The 17,301-nt window shown below is 41.5% G+C and overlaps 1 protein-coding gene across 5 annotated transcripts in view; it reads right to left on the bottom strand.

The window, feature by feature from the left end:
* The window catches only part of gria4b (glutamate receptor, ionotropic, AMPA 4b), a 248,566-nt gene extending 231,588 nt beyond the window's left edge, over positions 1-16,978 (bottom strand). For 2 of the 5 annotated variants that reach the window (XM_070555453.1, XM_054731031.2), the window contains exons 1-2: positions 16,545-16,977; positions 2,470-2,628 (exon numbers count right to left, since the gene is read on the bottom strand). In XM_070555453.1, the coding sequence (XP_070411554.1) occupies positions 2,470-2,628; positions 16,545-16,632 (247 nt within the window). In that variant the 5' untranslated portion in view covers positions 16,633-16,977. Of the gene's footprint in view, positions 1-2,469; positions 2,629-16,544 lie in introns of all 5 variants that reach the window. The other 3 variants (XM_070555454.1, XM_054731030.2, XM_054731032.2) reach the window with 3 other exon arrangements.
* Between the last annotated feature and the right edge of the window lie 323 nt (positions 16,979-17,301).

Here is a 17,301-nt window from a genome sequence, read left to right as displayed (position 1 = left end):
GTGGCATTTATCCGGGGACCTTTTTCTTTCTGGAAACTACACTCATCATATTACAGTAATTATCCTTATTGCTATGTATCTCATAGCTGCACTAGCCCTAGCACAGACAGGAGTTTAACCACATAGACCCTTATTTACATAAACATTTTTCTTGTCCCGTGTAATATTAATAAGATTTTAGTAAAATAAACCTGAAACCAAAGCAAAGTTCACCTGAGAAGTATCCAGACCAGGGGTCTGCAATCTGTGGCTCTGGGGCCAAAAGCTGCTCTTTGGAGCTCCCACAAAGGCTGTAAATAATGTTGGCTACGAATGATAAAAAAATCTAACTCGGTTTTAACGTTTTTACATATTTTTATTGCGGGTCTAAACAGTTTATCTTCACAATAGAATAACACTAAAATTACCAGTAATATGTTTGGATCTAATTGTGTGTTTTTTAACATTTTCCCTAAATATCAACATCCCATAGAAAATATACCCAATATTTTTGCAAAAGTTTTTTGTATATTAAAGAGGCTTTTCAAAAACTGACAGCAAATCTCTAGTAAATTTTTACTAAAGAGGTAAATAAAAAGATTTTCTGACTTTTAATCTCACAAAAATAAATAAATAAATAAAACCATCATAAAATTAGAAATATTAGAAATAGTCTATTTTCAAAAGGTCTTGGAACAGTTGCAGGGCTAAACAACATTTATTTAGGTGGACTAAACCCGACAGCTGATGAACCATTTCTTTAAACCAAAAGCTATTTGCATTCGTTGACGCTTGTAATAAACCTGCTCAGGTACAAAATATTCCTGGTTTAGAAGCAAAAGCTGAACAAGTTTTCCACGAGCAGTGACCATAATCAAAATTCAGTCTCCAAGGTTCAACTGGAACTCAAGTTAAGAAATGTTGGAAACTAACTATATAAAGGAAATCAAACTAAAAACAAAGATAAGTATCACTCAAGACTCTCCTGGGAAAATAAATCTGAAGTCTTTTCCCATTTAGACGCCATTCACACAGCAGGAGTTTTAAATAGTCAAACAATTACGGAACATGAGACCACTCGTGTGGCGGTAAATTTTTTTTAAAAAGAAATCACAGATGTAAAAGTTTTTGTGAAATCTACTCAAAGCGATTCACACACAAACATTCCAAGGTCAGATGGGAAAGATTGCAGGGGCGTGCTGTGTGCGCCCATCACCTCAAACGGGAAAAATCTACACTCAGGCCTAGTCCACACGTAGCCGGGTTTTTTTAAAACGAATATCCGCCCCTCCAAAAACTTGCATCCACACCACCGCGTTTTAAAAACAACTCTGTCCACACGTACCCGGATAAATACGTTGTTAAGGACATGCCAGACCTGTAGGCGGCAGTACTTCCCCCGTTCTTAACCTCGTCCTTCGTCTGCGGTCTTCCGCAAGGATCAGTAATTCCGCTTGCAAACACAAACAAGCAGAAAGCGCTTGGACAATTGATAAAGCGAGCGCAGCTCTGAGGGCGTCCATGCTGTCGGCTAGTGTAAACACAGGTCGCACACGTGATGTCAGCATTTCTTTGTCGCGGAAAGTGACGTTGCGGACCTTAAAACTCCGGTTTTGTCTGTCCACACGCAGACACCCAAAACGGAGAAAACGCAGATCTTCACTTTGGCCGGAGTTTTTAAAAAGATCCGTTTTCGTGTGAAAAAACTCCGTTTTCGTGTGGATGGCAGGCCAAAACGTAGAGAAATATCTACGTTTTGGCAGATCCCCGGCTACGTGTGGACAGGGCCTAAATAGAGGGGGAGGCCTCAGGTTTCACCTTTCCACCACCTATAATGCAGCCCTCAACCTATTTACCAAGCAGTTTCAGTCTAGGTCACACCCTCCTGCATCTAGTCAATACGATTCCCACACAATAGAGACTAACGACTCCAACAACTCATCAAGGCGTACAAAAAAAGGGGTAGTTTCTGCTCATTAAGCAACAGTAGACAGCTACAGTTCATAAGCTTGGCCCTCCTGTATGACAGTCAGAAATGACAAAGCTCCTCGGATGAGAAGTGAAACATCTTCAAGAAACCAAAGAAGTCCGGTTGCCTGCATTAGAACCCCTTTGGAATTCCATCACCTTGCATTCTGATTGAATACACATCACAATCAACAGGCAGCAAGTTTGTTTGTCCAAACCAATCCAACATGTTTGAAAGGATTTTTTATCCAAATGGTCCAGACATCCTTCCTAGCAGACCAGAGCACTCTTTAACACACCACAAATGGCAGGAATGTCTGCTAAGACTGTCCCTGGATTGAACTGGTGAAGAGTGGGTGTAAAATCTGCATGATTGATGTTTTCATGCAAATATTCATTAGTTTTGTATTAACACACCACATTCTCCCATTTTGAACCAGCAGTTCTCCGTTTTGCTCTGTGCATCCTCCAGCTACCTCCAGACCCACCGAAGCACAACAAACTACTGTTAGCTTGACTTACAGGCGTTGGTGACAGCGAAGCTGTTGGCTGTTTCGATGTTGTCCACGTGAGGCACCAGGTTGAACGGAGCTTCCGATGCGTTCGGACTTGTGTTGTGCAGGAATATTGCCAGTCGGAAGGCGGTGTACTCCTGGTCGGTGTTTCTGATAAACAGACCACCTTAAAAATGGAGGAGAGAAAGAGGATGGATGAGGAACCTCAGATCAGGGATTAATTCTGACTTTCTGAAACATTTAAGAAATTCAGAAAATTGTTAAATTGTTCTTTTCTAACACATTCTACCTTCTTCACTTCTGATCTGCGATGCTTTTTCATCACAACCACCTTGTCCACACGCGGCTAATTACTCTAATTAGTTCCACCAAGGTGTTTCTCGTTATTTTATTGTTGCTGAAAGGTCAAATGTGTTTCATGTCCAGGATTTTAGCAAAGTTTGCAAACTTTCATTTATCTTTTTACAGACAAAAATGACCTTATTTGATCAAAAATTTAAAAAATGAACATTTAAAAATTGACAAAAGTTTTAAAAAGTAGAAATTTTTAAAGGAACAAAAGCATGAAAAACTGAAAAGTTAAAACAATGAAAACAAAAGAAATATTTTAATAACCAACTTGTCTCTCCTGTACTTTTACCATCAGACTAATTTGTTTTTCTCATCTTTTATTACGGATTTCATTTTGAAAAGTATTAGTAATATTGTAAAGGAAAAGAAAAAAGTCTACATAGTTCAGACTAAATCAATTACCAGTAGTGGAAGTGTCGGCAGTTGCAGTAGTTTTAGTAGTAGAACTAGTAGTAGTAGTAGTAGTAGAACTAGTAGTAGTAGTAGTTGTAGTAGTTTTAGTAGCAGTAGTAGTAGTAGTGGTAGTTCTGGTCATTTTCTTAATGGGTAATAGTGGTTGTTCTGGTAGTAGTTGTAGTATTGGAGGTGGTAGTAATAATAGTAGTAGTACTGCTAGATGTAGTAGTTGTAGTGGTGGAAGTGGCAGTAGTAATAGTAGTAATAATTTTGGTAGTGGTAGTAATAGTAGTAGCTGTGTTAGCAAATGTAGTAGTTGTTGTAAATGAAAAATGAGCCACACTTGTATAGCGCCTCTCAGAGTAAGGACTCCAAAGCGCTTTACACTACAGTGTATCATTCACCCATTCACACACACATTCATACACTGGTGGTGATGAGAGGCGAGGCTGTCGAGTACAGGCACCACCGGACCCTCCGACCACCACCAGCAGGCAAGGTGGGTTAAGTGTCTTGCCCAAGGACACAACAGCAGAAATCTCTGTCCGGAGCCGGGATTGAACCTGCAACCTTCCGATTACTAGACAACCTCCTCAACCTGTTGAGCTACTGCTGCCCAATGCCACAAGTCATTGTAGTAGTGGTAGTATTGGTTGTGGTGGCAGTAGTAATAGTAGTTGTAGAAGTTTTGGTAGTAGTAGTGGTGGTGGTGTTAGTAGTAGTAGTAATAGTAGTAGTTGGGTAGTAGTAGTTGTGGTGGTGTTAGTAGTAGTAGTTGTAGTAGTAGTTTGGGTAGTAGTAGTGGTGGTGTTAGCAGTAATAGTAGTAGTAGTAGTAGTAGTAGTAGTTTGGCTAGTAGTAGTGGTGGTGGTGTTAGTAGTAGTAGTAGTAGTAGTAGTAGTAGTTTGGCTAGTAGTAGTGGTGGTGGTGTTAGTAGTAGTAGTAGTAGTTTGGGAAGTAGTAGTAGTGGTGGTGGTGTTAGTAGTAGTAGTAGTAGTTTGGGAAGTAGTAGTGGTGGTGGTGGTGTTAGTATTAGCAGTAGGTGTTTTGTAGTAGTACTTGCAATTGTTAGTAGTATTAATAGTAGTAACGTTGATAACAATAAAAGCATCAGATACTTCATTATTAAATAACTGATGAAAACTGGGACAAACATTCCTGACTGGGAATTCTCTCATGGATATAAAACATCGTTTCTGATCTTTGCCTTTTCTTCTCGGTACTCCACCGTGTTTAAATGATCTCTGGAATGTGTGCAGTTAAGCCCAAAGTACTAAGTTACGTCTTGTGTTCTAACGGAAGGTTTTTCTTGGCGTGTAAATGAATGAAATAACACGATCCGTGCAGATTCCCAAGGTTAAAGGATCACAGTGAAATTAAGCTCCTGCTGTGCTGAATTCTGACAGGAAGGAAAGGACTACAACGGATTCTCAGGAGTTACTTCCTGGTCTGATTGTGCTTCTGTGCAGAGTTATATCATCTCATATGAATATGTTATTTTTAATCTTTTTAATGAATGACATTTCATTAAATGAAAAAAAAAAAAGATGGCGCCGTCCACGGCCTGCCGTCTGCTCACCCGATTGTTGTTTTTGCTTTTTATTTTCCTGAGTTGCTCTTTGATGGATAGTAGCTCAAATTTTTGCTATGATCGCCTCTCCCTTCTTGAACTTCGGCATAAACTTGGATTTGCCTATCACCGCTGTTCGGATCTAAGACGGTCCTTCGCCCCGCTGTTTACAGCGGTCCCAGCTCTGCTGCTTCGCTCTCCCCGCCCGGCGTGGCTACCAAGGAAACGCCGCAGACGTGACAAACGCGGGGGTTCCAAAGTGCGGCAGCATGAGGTGACATTATTCTGCATGAACAAGACCTGGGTTCTTCCTGGTGAGTCAGCTGCTCTGTCAGAGCTCTGTTCCTCAGACTGTCAGGTTCTGAACGAGCCCAGGCTCACTGGTTGTGGTGGTGGATTACTAACCATGTTCAGATCCTCTTTCCATCCTAAAAAACTTACTATACCGGTGACTCCAACCAGCTTTGAGTTTATGGCTTTTGAGGTGGACGTTAGTCCTCCGCTGCTGTTTATTCTCTGCTATCGCCCACCTAAGTACAATTCAAACTTTTTATCGGAATTTTCTGATCTTTTAACAGACTTTCTTCCAAAATATGACCGCGGGATTATTCTTGGTGATTTTAATATACATGTTTGCTGCCCTGACTAACCTCTTGTTGGTGGCTTTTTAGTCATTTTAGATTGTTTTGGTCTCCAGCAACAGGTCCAGTCACCCACCCATTCAGGATCGCACATTTTAGACTTGGTTTTGTCTTTTGGGATCTGTATCTCTGATCTGATTGTTGACTCTGCGTGTATCTCTGATCATTCTATTATTTTTAATATCTGTGGCTTGACGCCTCCATCTCCTAGGCAACATAATCTACACCTTACAAGAATAATTTCCCCTTTCACCACCAATCTATTAGCATCTAGCCTAGCTGCGACTCTATCCACTTCCCAACCTGATTCCACCTGTGTAGGAGTTGAGGAGCTGTTGACCTCTTTCAACTCTACCTGCTCAACTGTTTTAAATGCAGTCCCTCCTCTAAAATCCAGGCATAAAAAAAACTGTGGCAGACCCTTGGCTCAATGAGGAGACTCGTGCCCTAAGAAGCTAATGTAGGGTCTGTGAACGCCGGTGGCGGAAGGACAAGCTGCAAGTCTCCTACCAGTTATTCAAGGATTCTTTGACCCGCTATCAGAAAGCTGTCCGCGCAGCTGAAAACAGATATTTTGCAAATATAATCACTAGGCATAAAAACGACCAGAAGAAACTGTACAGTGTCCTCACCTCTGTACTATCCCTTAGAGAATCTCCCAACTCTTCTCCCTCTACAGGGGCTCTTTGCAATGAGTTTCAAAACTTTTTCCTGCATAAAATCCAGGAAATTAGAACCGGTTTCTCTTATTCAGGCTGGGTTACCTGTGTGGATCCTCACTGTCCACCCTCATTCACTTGCTTTGCTCATGTGACACCCTCTTCCCTGGTTGACCTAATCTTGGTTATGAAGCCCTCAGGCTCTCCAGAGGACAGCCTTCCTCCAAGACTGCCGTGCGATGTCCTTCCAGGGGTGGCCCCTGCTGTTTTGGATATTGTCAATTCCAGCTTCTCCTCTGGTGTGTTTCCAGCTGCTTTTAAAAATGCAGTTGTTCAGCCGCTATTGAAGAAACCAGGCCTTGACCAGTCTGACTGTGCCAATTATCACCCAATCTCAAAACTTCCATTCATCTCAAAAGTAGTTGAGAAACTGGCTCTCACGCAGCTTACTTCTCACCTAGATGACAATGGGCTTCTTGACCCATTCCAATCAGGGTTTAGAAGTAATTTCAGCACAGAATCTGCACACATTAGGGTACTCAATGACATCTTGATTCTGACTGACTCTGGCTCCCATGTGCTGTTACTCTTACTCGACCTGACCGCAGCATTCGACACTGTAGACCTCACCATCCTACTTCACAGATTTGAATTTTGGGTGGGTGTGACCGGTACTGCCCTTGAATGGTTTAAGTCTTACCTTAATGGTCGGTGTTTTAGTGTTCATGTTGGAGACTGCTTTTCTCCCAATGTCCCACTTCCATGGGGAGTACCACAGGGCTCCATCCTGGGTCCTCTCCTCTTTTCAATTTACATACTACCATTTGGTAAGATTTGAGCAAGTCTTGGGGTTAACTACCACTTTTATGCAGATGATTGCCAGATCTACCTTCAAATCAACCAACAGCACTCATTTTCTATAATGTCAGAATGCCTCTCCCAGGTCAGATCCTGGCGTTCTCAAAACTGCCTACGGTTAAATGACATCAAATCAGATGCCATACTTTTTAGCCCCACTAACATGAATGGTGCTTTAGATGTCTCAACTCTCCCACTCAATCTCAAATCATGTGGCACTAGCCTAGATGTGAAACTGGACTCTGACCTTTCAATGTCTTCACAAGTCAACGCTACTGTCAAGTCCTGCTTTTTCCAACTCTGCCGCATCACTCGTCTTAAGTCAATCCTCAAACGGCCGGATCTTGAGTCAGTCATTCATGCTTTCATTACTTTGTGTCTGGATCACGCAAATTATGTCCTGAATGGGATTAATGCTTCAGCCTTAAGCAAACTGCAGAAGGTTCAAAATGCTGCGGCCAGATTTTTAACCAACACCGACAGACGCATGCACATCACACCCATCCTCGCAGATTTACACTGGCTCCCAGTCAAATTTAGGATTAACTTCAAGGTCTTGTTATATGTTTACAAGACTTTGTACTGCCCATCCCCGTCCTATCTGATGGACCTGCTGACCCCGTATGTTCCCACCCGTGCCCTTTGGTCAGCAGACCATCTGCTGCTTGTTGTTCCGAAGGTTTGGTACAAATCACAGGGGGAGTGTGCCTTCTCTTATGCAGCCCCAAAACTCTGGAACTCTCTGCTTCTCCGTGTGTGTCTGGCTCCCTCCGTTAGCAGTTTCAAGTCGGCCCTGAAAACGCACTTCTTTAGCATTGCCTTCCCTCCGTGACACTTTTCATGACAATCTAGCTCCGGATTTGAGTTTTTAATTCCGTTTTTATGAATTAGTTGCTCACTTTTGGCACCTCGCACCATCTGGTATTTTATTTTGTTTTATTTGTGCCATTTCACATGTTTTTATCATTCGTTGCATTATTTTATTTTTATAGTGCTGTTAACTGTTCTCATATTTTACTGTTTTTAGTAAGAATTTTTATCTCCGACTATTTATGCTTTGTTCTTATGTATTTTGCCTGTTCTTATTGTGTTTCTTGGTCAAGCATTTGGCTTTTTTATGTACAGCACTTTGGTTAGCTGCCATGCTATTTGAAATGGTGCTTTATAAATAAATATGGGATGGTATGGCATCTTCTTCTTCCGGCTCTTGGAGGGTGCAGACGCTTTTTTCCTCCTCTTCTCCGTATCTTATCCTCAAGGCCCTTTGTCTGTCTCTGTGTGCTGGGTGCACGGCTGCTTCTGCATTTTTCTGGAAACTGGAAACTGAAATTCACTAAAATGGATCTCGTCAGTTGGTCACTCAACGCGATTGATACAATTTTGTCAACAATGAGAACGGGAGAAGGGGCTCCCGGATGCCCCGCCGGTACAGACCGAGTTGCATCATGGACTCCTGGAAACAGTGGAACTTGATTTGTTTATCTCAGCTGTCTGTGGAGGACTCTGAAGACGTGTGGATATTCATGGTGTTGGTGTCAGAGTTCCTGCTCATTGGCCTTGGAGGCTACCTGGTTTACCGGAAAATTAATGAGGAATATTGGCCTGATCCCCGAGTTCAGAGATGGTTTGCACTGTGCTGTGAACTCACAGACTCAAATAATTGTCAAGATAAATCGTAAGCTTGGAACTTTGGCCGAGATTCATTCATTGGCACAAAAGATGGATGCCATCAAGGAGAGGGTGGACGAATAAGCACGGATTGGGATAGATTAATGTCCATTATTGGGATTTTGAGAGGTTGAGGACCAACAAACTGTAAGACAGAGAGGAAATTATCTCTGTCTGGCCCCAAAACAATTTCTAATCGGAATCTGGCGTCCTTGAGCCTGCAAGGCTCCAACGACCCCCCCCCCCCCCAGAAGATATGTGGAATGTGCCGTCGCTATGGCAACTCAACTCTGTCTCCTTTCCCAGCCTGGGCAGGACTGCGGGAAGGCCGCTGAAACGTTCCAGGGTCGCTGCAACCCTCCAGCCCTCAATGCTCCTTCCCCTATCCACACAATGCGCTGCTTGTAGTGGCTGCAGGAACTGAAGTGGGGATAGTCCCAACCCACCACCCCACCTAGTGGACACTTATTTTGTGTTGTCTGAAGTCTGTTGCATATCTGTCTGAGGTGTTTTTTTGCAGAGCAAAGCTGCCCTCCTGGTGGAGGGTAACTCTGAAGTGCCTTTTTTCCCTCCACCTGAACCAATCCTCATTTAACCCTCTTATCTCTATTAAGGTAGCGCGACTCAGGGTTGCGAATGACCACAGTCACCAATTCTTTTCATGTGTCTTGCCCATGTATGTCTGATCTCTGAATTGTGTGTACTGAAACTCTAATTTCCCTCTGGGATCAATAAAGTATCTTTGACTTGATTTGATTTGATATCCAGGAGCTGTGAAAAGTGTGCTAATTGTTCATCCACAACTTTTTCCATCCATCACCTGTTAATTATCACCAAACGTGTTGAGTTCCAGCCAACATGGCTGCTAATGGAGGTTGAATCTGAGCGTAATCAGAGTGAACAACTGGACAAAGTGAAATATTGACTCTGGTCCGCATTCATATAGGAGAGTCAAACATCCAGAAAATCAACACTCACTGTGCCGGAGTCATCCGATTCATGCCAGGAACAAATAGAGATGTTCTAATCTGATCAGTAAACATTAAACAGGAAGTGTTGCTGCTGGAAAACACAACCATGGTGTTTAACACCTGATAAATAACATTTCTGTCACACCGGTGTCACTAGAGGAAAGGTTTTTACATGTGATTCATAGCGTGCATCAGGGTAAAAAGGTCCAGAATTCTAATAAGCAAAAACAAAAAGATACAAACCGACCAATCACAGAATTCCACACAGATGCGTCGACCAATGAGCATGAAATGCAAAAAGGCTTTAAGAGGCTGATAATGTTCTGATTTCATATCCTGTTTATCAGGATTGATCTTGTTACAAGACTGGGCCCAGCCTGGAAAGCCACCCTATAAATGTGAGTCTGGCCACAACCTAGTGAAACAACCCAGAATCCATGGTTGTCTTTCAGACTGTCTCCTAGGGTTGTCAGGGTAACCGGTATAGCGGTAAACCCCGGTAAAAAAGTTGACAATAAAAATAACCGTCCAGTTTTTAAAAAACTAAATTATCTCGGTGGGTTTACCGTGGCCGCGGTTTCGGCGCGATGACCCTTACCAGCCACCGTCGCTTCAGCTGAAGTTCCCGCGGCGCGCACTTTTTAGTTTGCAACGGCACCAAAACTTTGAAGCTGAAATAATGGCCGAAGGAGGAGACGGCAGCGCCCAGGACATCCATCAGCCGTCAAAGAAGACTAAATCGGAAGTATGGGCATATTTTGGACTTCTGAAAAACGCTGAGGGACAGTTAATAGAAGACGGCTATCCCGTTTGCAGAACGTGCAGGAAACAAGTGTCTGCAAAAGGCAGCAACACTTCGAATCTCATGGCACATCTGCGTGACCATCACCCACGTCTCTACAGCCAGTGCAAGGTAAGTTAACATTAGCATTTTAGCTTAAATGCATGACGTGAGGACTTTTGGTTGAGGGAGAATACAACGAGTCACTATATACTGCAGCCGCAGCGTCCTCTGCCAGCATTTAAACCGTGTCACGGACACCCTGTTGCTGGATGAAGCATCTTATTTGTTGATGATGAAGAGAAATATACAATTAGTTCCTTGTCATTGATTTGTTTACTTAATCAATGCCATTTATACTTGAACATTTGGATTTGATTACATAGTGTAGTAGTTATTTTAGTAATTTGTTTAAAGTGGCTATTTATTTTAAATACATATTTTTTTAAGGTGGACTTGTACAGCGCTCAAGTCAAGTGTGGACTGGAGTTTTAGATTTTCATTTTGATAATGAAGAAAACAAGTATATGAGAAAACAAGTGGTGTTTCTTTGATTTGTTTACATATTGTTTATGTTTTGAATGTTTGGATTTGTATAATTTAAACCTGCACTGACTACTGTAACATGTTCCAGAAAAATAAGCTATTTGTTCCTTTACTTGTGAAAAGTTGCACTTTTGCTAAGGCTTTGTGTTATTTTAGGTTTAATAAACACTGTTAAACCTTTTCAGAACTATTTCAGTTTGTGTAGAACAGGACTATCAATGCTTTCTGAACATATGCAACACCGTTTAAAAAATACCGCGATAATACCGAAAACCGCGATAATTTTGGTCACAATAACCGTGAGGTTAAATTTTCATACCGTGACAACCCTACTGTCTCCAAACACGATTGGGCCGCGCTAGGACCAATCAGAGCAAAGAATAATGTGACGCCAAGAGAACAAAAAGCAAATATCTCTGTCTGCTCATGTCACAAAGGAGAGCTCAAGTCTAACTCGACCAAATTTGATGACAAAGCCAATTCAAACGAGCCCCATTCCTGAGCCGCCATCTTTGTAGTTTTGCTCTCCCGCCGGTGCAAAGCCCTCCCAACATACAGAGTTCTGTGAATAGCTGGGGCCAAAAACTGTTTGCTCCGATGGGAAACTTGCTGAGGTGAGGCTAGATCGACCTGCAGAGCTAACCCTAACCCTGATGGTTTAGGAAACAGCTCTATAAATACATAATGACGATTTGTTATTTATTATATTTAAATCACTAGTGATTGAATATTTTCAATTACTCAAAATGTTTAATTTGATCTTATGGAAAAAGGATAATAATAAGAAGAAGAACAACAATTATTAATAGTATTATTATTGTTGTTGTTGTTATTATTATTATTATCAAATGCATTTTATTAAAACACTTAAACACGTAGCCAATATTTATCTAGAGTTTATTCTTACACCGGAGCTTCAAATGTATAATTTAAGGGGAATGCTTTAAACAAAGTCATTTAACCTCGACCAACACTACAATAAATGATATTAAATTCTGTTTTAAAAGGTCTAATGAAGTATTTTGGTTTTAAATGTGATTATTTGTTGAGGTTAGAGAAGACATAATTCTGCTTTAGTGACCTATAACAAACTGACCTGTAAACATTTATGAAAAATGTAACATCCTGTGCTTTCTGGCATCCATGATGCTTTATTCTTCTCTTTTATGGCAACAACAGTCAGCTCGATGTCTACAAAACTATTTTATCACATAAAAGTATAGATAGAAAAATAAATCATGATAAATCAGCTCAGCTTTCAGTTTCTTATTCCAGATTAGCTCCTGCGTCATAAATCAGCTTTAACATTGGAAAGAACTCCGCTCCATTTTTAGGCTCTGTCTCTTTAGATTATAATCCCAAACATAAACAAAGATTCCATCTGAGCCATTCGTGGTTGTGGAAATGTCAGAGGTGTTAGGAGCAGTTTGTTTCACATTTCCAGATCAGACTTAAGGCTATATTTTTTAGGATGAGACTGTGTAAATGTCACTTTAAGTGAAATGCCAGCGTGTTTTTCTCATAGCTGACCTCTTAAAAAAGGTAAACTTCAGAATAATTTACTCCCTTTATTGAAACCTGGTCGTGATAATCCCATTTTGCGTTTGTTTGACATTGAATCTGTGAACCCGTCACACTAAATCTGATGCCACAAGTTGTGTGTCTTTATGACTGTTCAAAGTGTTGCTGAACGGACACACACACACACACACACACACACACACACACACACACACACACACACACACACACACACCAAAGTGGCCAAACATTCAACAAGCAACACCCACACTGTGAGTCGTTAGGGGAATGTCATGCACCATAAATTAAGAACTGTTCACAGGGATTGCTGCGACCTCCAAAAGAGGACAAGTTTCTGATATATCCTAAGATGTCAGAAGGCAAATTTAAGGCAATAAGAGCTTCAGAGGACATTGTTCTTGTAAATTATGTTTCTAAAAGGTTGTTTTCTCCTCACAAACAGACAAAATTACATTTTAGAATTGACTCTGCGAGCCATCCTGAACTGTAAGAGCACTGTTTGAATGCAGACAGCTTCCAGAACAGTCTGCGTAGAGAAACTGAGCTTACATAAAACAGAATTGATGAGCTAAAGGCTTGTCGAAGAGTAGCTGAGACCACTCCTGTTTTCCATTTACCTAAATCCAGCATTAAATTCCCCCTAATTCCATTTTGATTCTTTTAAAACACAGGAAAGGTTTCTCTTTGCCTTGCTGACAGTTTCGTTTGCTAACTGTAAAACATCCTCAGAGCTGTCTTGAGAGTCATATATATATATATATATATATATATATATATATATATATATATATATATATATATATATATACATACATATATATATATATATATATATATACATACATATATATATACATATATATGTATGTATATATATATATATATATATATATATATATATATATATATACATAAATATATATATATACATATATATATGTATGTATATATATATATGTATATATATATATGTATGTATATATATATATATATATATATATATATATATATATATATATATATATATATATATATATATATATATATATATATATATATATGTATATATACATACATACATATATATATATACATATATATATGTCCAGTTCCTTGTGAACACCACGGTAAATGTAATTGTATAGTGCATTCTCAGGCATCTACAACCCCCAAGACACACACAACCAGTCATCCAGCCATTGACACACATTCACACTCTGGTGATAACGAACTAACACTGTAGCCGGAGCTGCCCTGGGGCGTGCTGACGAAAGCAAGACTGCTGAACACTGGTGCCACCAGTCCCTCTGACCACCACCAGCATTCATAAGCATGCCAAGCCTGTAGGAGGCAGTATTTCCCCAAATAATTTGTGTCTTTGCTGTAAAACATTCCACAGGCCTTTCGGAGTGTGGTCCACTATGGTTAAGAATGTATTTGGCCTGCCTCCAACATGCCTCCATCTAAAAGGATAAGTTATCCAGAGTTATCTCTGTAGTTATGCTGCTATAGGCTTAGACTGCTGGAGGACACACTGACCACTTTTCACACTCTACTGCTTTATTCTACAATCTGCTCTTTAACTGTATTATTTCCTGCTATTTCAGCTGTTAACTTTATTTTCTCTCTAAGTGATTTTCTCTCCAGAAGAAGCTACAACGATCTTCTGCTGAGCTGTGGTGACCTCATGGAGGGGGCCATCGTCTAGCACACTGCTGCTGACCACTTTCTCCCTCTCCTGATAATAACTTTTTGTTTCCTTGACATTGAATGTGCTACTACTAGTTTACCCGTTTAATTATAGATCCACTAGGATAAATACAATAAAGTTTATCTCTCACCAAATAGAATATTTACTAAGAAATCACAATATAACTGTAGACACATTACTTGTCTGTGTGTGTGTGTGTGTGTGTGTGTGTGTGTGTGTGTGTGTGTGTGTGTGTGTGTGTGTGTGTGTCTTCTCCATCCCCAGTGAGTCGTGGAGGATGGCTGCTTATACTGAGCCAGGATTCTCTGGAGGTTTCTTCCTGTTAAAAGGGAGTTTTCCTCTCCACTGTCGCTGCATGCTTGCTTAGTATGAGGATTGCTGTATAGTCACTGACACTAGTCAGTGACTTGATGCAATTTGCTGGGTTCCTTATATAGGAAACATTATTTCTGATTGGCTTAATGAACTGACCTGAATTGGAATGTTTATTATGTGAAGTGCCTTGAGACGACTCTTGTCGTGATTTGGCGCTATATAAATAAACTTGAATTGAATTTATTTATAACTTTTATACAAAAACTTCAAAATGGCCCAAATGGCCCTTTAAGAGCTACTGACCACAACAAATGTGGGTATAGGAAGTCAAATTATTGTAAAATAACCTTGTAACCTAATAAGAATACTCACAAAGTTCTTCACAAGCACAACAAAAACATTGAAAAATACAGAAATGACAGAAACACAAACAGGAAAATAAGTGAATGAGCAGCAAGTTTCTTCAAAAGCTGGTTTGGAAAGAATAGTCTGGAGGATTTCTAATGTCAGGAATCCAGCTAGTTATCATTTCCTTTAAGTTTTATTTTTTCTGTCCAGCGTTAGTATTTAATGCACTTTTGGAGTTGGCTAGTCGGCTCATTTTAGTCCAATTTTTTGTGTTTTTAAGCTGCTCAAACTGTTTTAGGCCTGCAAAACAATAAGTTGTCTACCAATCAGATGTACTTGCTGTGTCGTTTTACACCCACTCCAAGAAGAAATGGACAGCGCTGATCAAAACCAGCCTTCTTTGTGTATGAAGGCCTTTCCATCTGAATTTATTGTAGCTGCTTTCATATAAACCAACGTTTTCCAATCGGACAAAATTTGCATCCAATGTGTCCTCCATGCAGTGTGCAATGCATGATGGGAAAAGCTGAACCCTCACTGTAGACCCATAAAAATACATGTACTCAGTTGTGTATTTGTTACACCTGCACAGCACGCCTTCCCTGCTGATAGCAATAATTCTTGCCCTTGTTTGCCCTTCCAGGCGGCAAAAGGAGCTCTGAGGTAACACGTTACACGGTCAGAAGGTGACATTTAGTGGTGTTTTTGCTCTCCCACAGGTCAGACAGAGAGAACGATGACACTTTGTTAAACACATGTTAATAAGCAGCCATGATGAGCCTAAATAAACATCTAGAGATCTGTATCCGAGCAGCTCTCCCCCACAACGCTTTGCTTAAATCAGCAACGACTCCTTACATAAATGCTCGACATGATGGCAAAGCATTTTTACTGGCCGCTCCTGCGAGAGGGCTCAGGAAGGTTGATATTCTGTAACAAACCCCGAACTTTGACCTTCTGCGAGGGCCCAGGGGTTTGAGGATCACACTGACACGAAAGGACAAGGAGAATCATTTGAACGGCTTGTCATTCATCATCAGCATCACTGCCTGAACGCAGGGATACCGTGGAAGGCAAATCCACACAAAAAAGAGAGAGAGTGCATTTTTCAGAGATAAGGGTTTCGCTGGTTTTACTGGAACGGTGTTTCTGCTGGGCGAGTGATTAGCAGCTGGAGGTCACAGTTTGCCCTTCTGTTTGTCAGCTGCCTCTAAACCAGCCAAATGCTGTCAGATGGGAAAATGAAAACCACAAGGCTGTCATCCGTATTCCCTCTCATGACCAAAGCTGTGAAGTTGTTAAATGACAGCATCAAGAGTTTTTTTACCTCTGGAATAAAAGGTGAGGAATTAAGGTCCTTTGGGACAGTGGAGGCGGGTTATTGCAGCACCAGGACCCGGAGGCAGTGTTAAAAGCAGTCAATGCACAGGCAGCCTGCATGCTGCACACACACACACACACACACACACACACACACTTTGCTGCTCTGATCTGCTGCAGTGGCGGGTGTACTGGGACACACACGTAAAAACGCATGATGTGTCTAAATGCACATCTATCATAGACAACTGGAGAGGATTTATCAGAAGGACAAGCTGCAGCATAGATCAGCTCCTCTCACTTTGAGGAGTACTGAGGTGTTCAGTGTCAGGACCGGAGGTGGCGGGCAGGTCCGGTTCCAGGGTTTATTTCCCGGTCCGGTTGGACTCGGAGGCTCACACTCACCGATCTGAACGCTGCTCGGGAACGCGCCCATGTTCAGTCCCCACAAGCCCGAGAACATCAGCAGAATCCAGCGGGAAGAAATCCTCATTTTGTTCCGGTTACAAACTGATGAGAGACATCGAGCAGGTTTAATTCAGTTACACCCCCCTGGGCAGAAGCAACATCACAAGGTTTGTTTGTGGGATTTTTCTTTACGATAAAAAAAAATAAAGATTAGAAAAATTAAAACCAAACGCCGGTTAAACATCCATGTCTGCTCTGGGTGTCTTTTTCTCACATCCCCCGCGGTGCCGTTCGTTTGCTGCGTCCAAACTGCGTCCGTCCGTCCGGCGCTGGAGATTTTAGCGCACACCAAGATGAGGAGCAGCGAGGAGAGGATGAGGAGGATGAGGGGAGGGGGGAGGGCATCAGCCAGCGGCGGCCAGTGCGTCTGGATGCGGCTCAACTCGCATCACAGCAGAAACACACATGCGCCTTTGACGTGACCGGGGCAGGCAGGCGGGAGGGAGGGAGGGAGGGAGGAGGGGAGGGTGGGGTGAGTCAGGCGGCTCCGAGCGGCGGACAAAGTCCCCCAATGAAGCTCCGAAAACCCAAACTTTCAAAATATCAAGAGTTTGAAGCACATCTGCCTCATTCATGCTGAAGTCTGCCTGATGGCTCCAATTTAAAATAAATATTAAAATATTATAATAAACCAAACATGTGCGGTTGGCTTTGCGCGTTCAGGTAAAACGACCCACAGAGTTATCATAGGAAC

This window comes from Nothobranchius furzeri, chromosome 10 (assembly GCF_043380555.1).
Source record: "Nothobranchius furzeri strain GRZ-AD chromosome 10, NfurGRZ-RIMD1, whole genome shotgun sequence".
Taxonomy (NCBI): Eukaryota; Metazoa; Chordata; class Actinopteri; order Cyprinodontiformes; family Nothobranchiidae; genus Nothobranchius; species Nothobranchius furzeri.
This window is presented reverse-complemented; position numbering and strand designations above follow the sequence as displayed.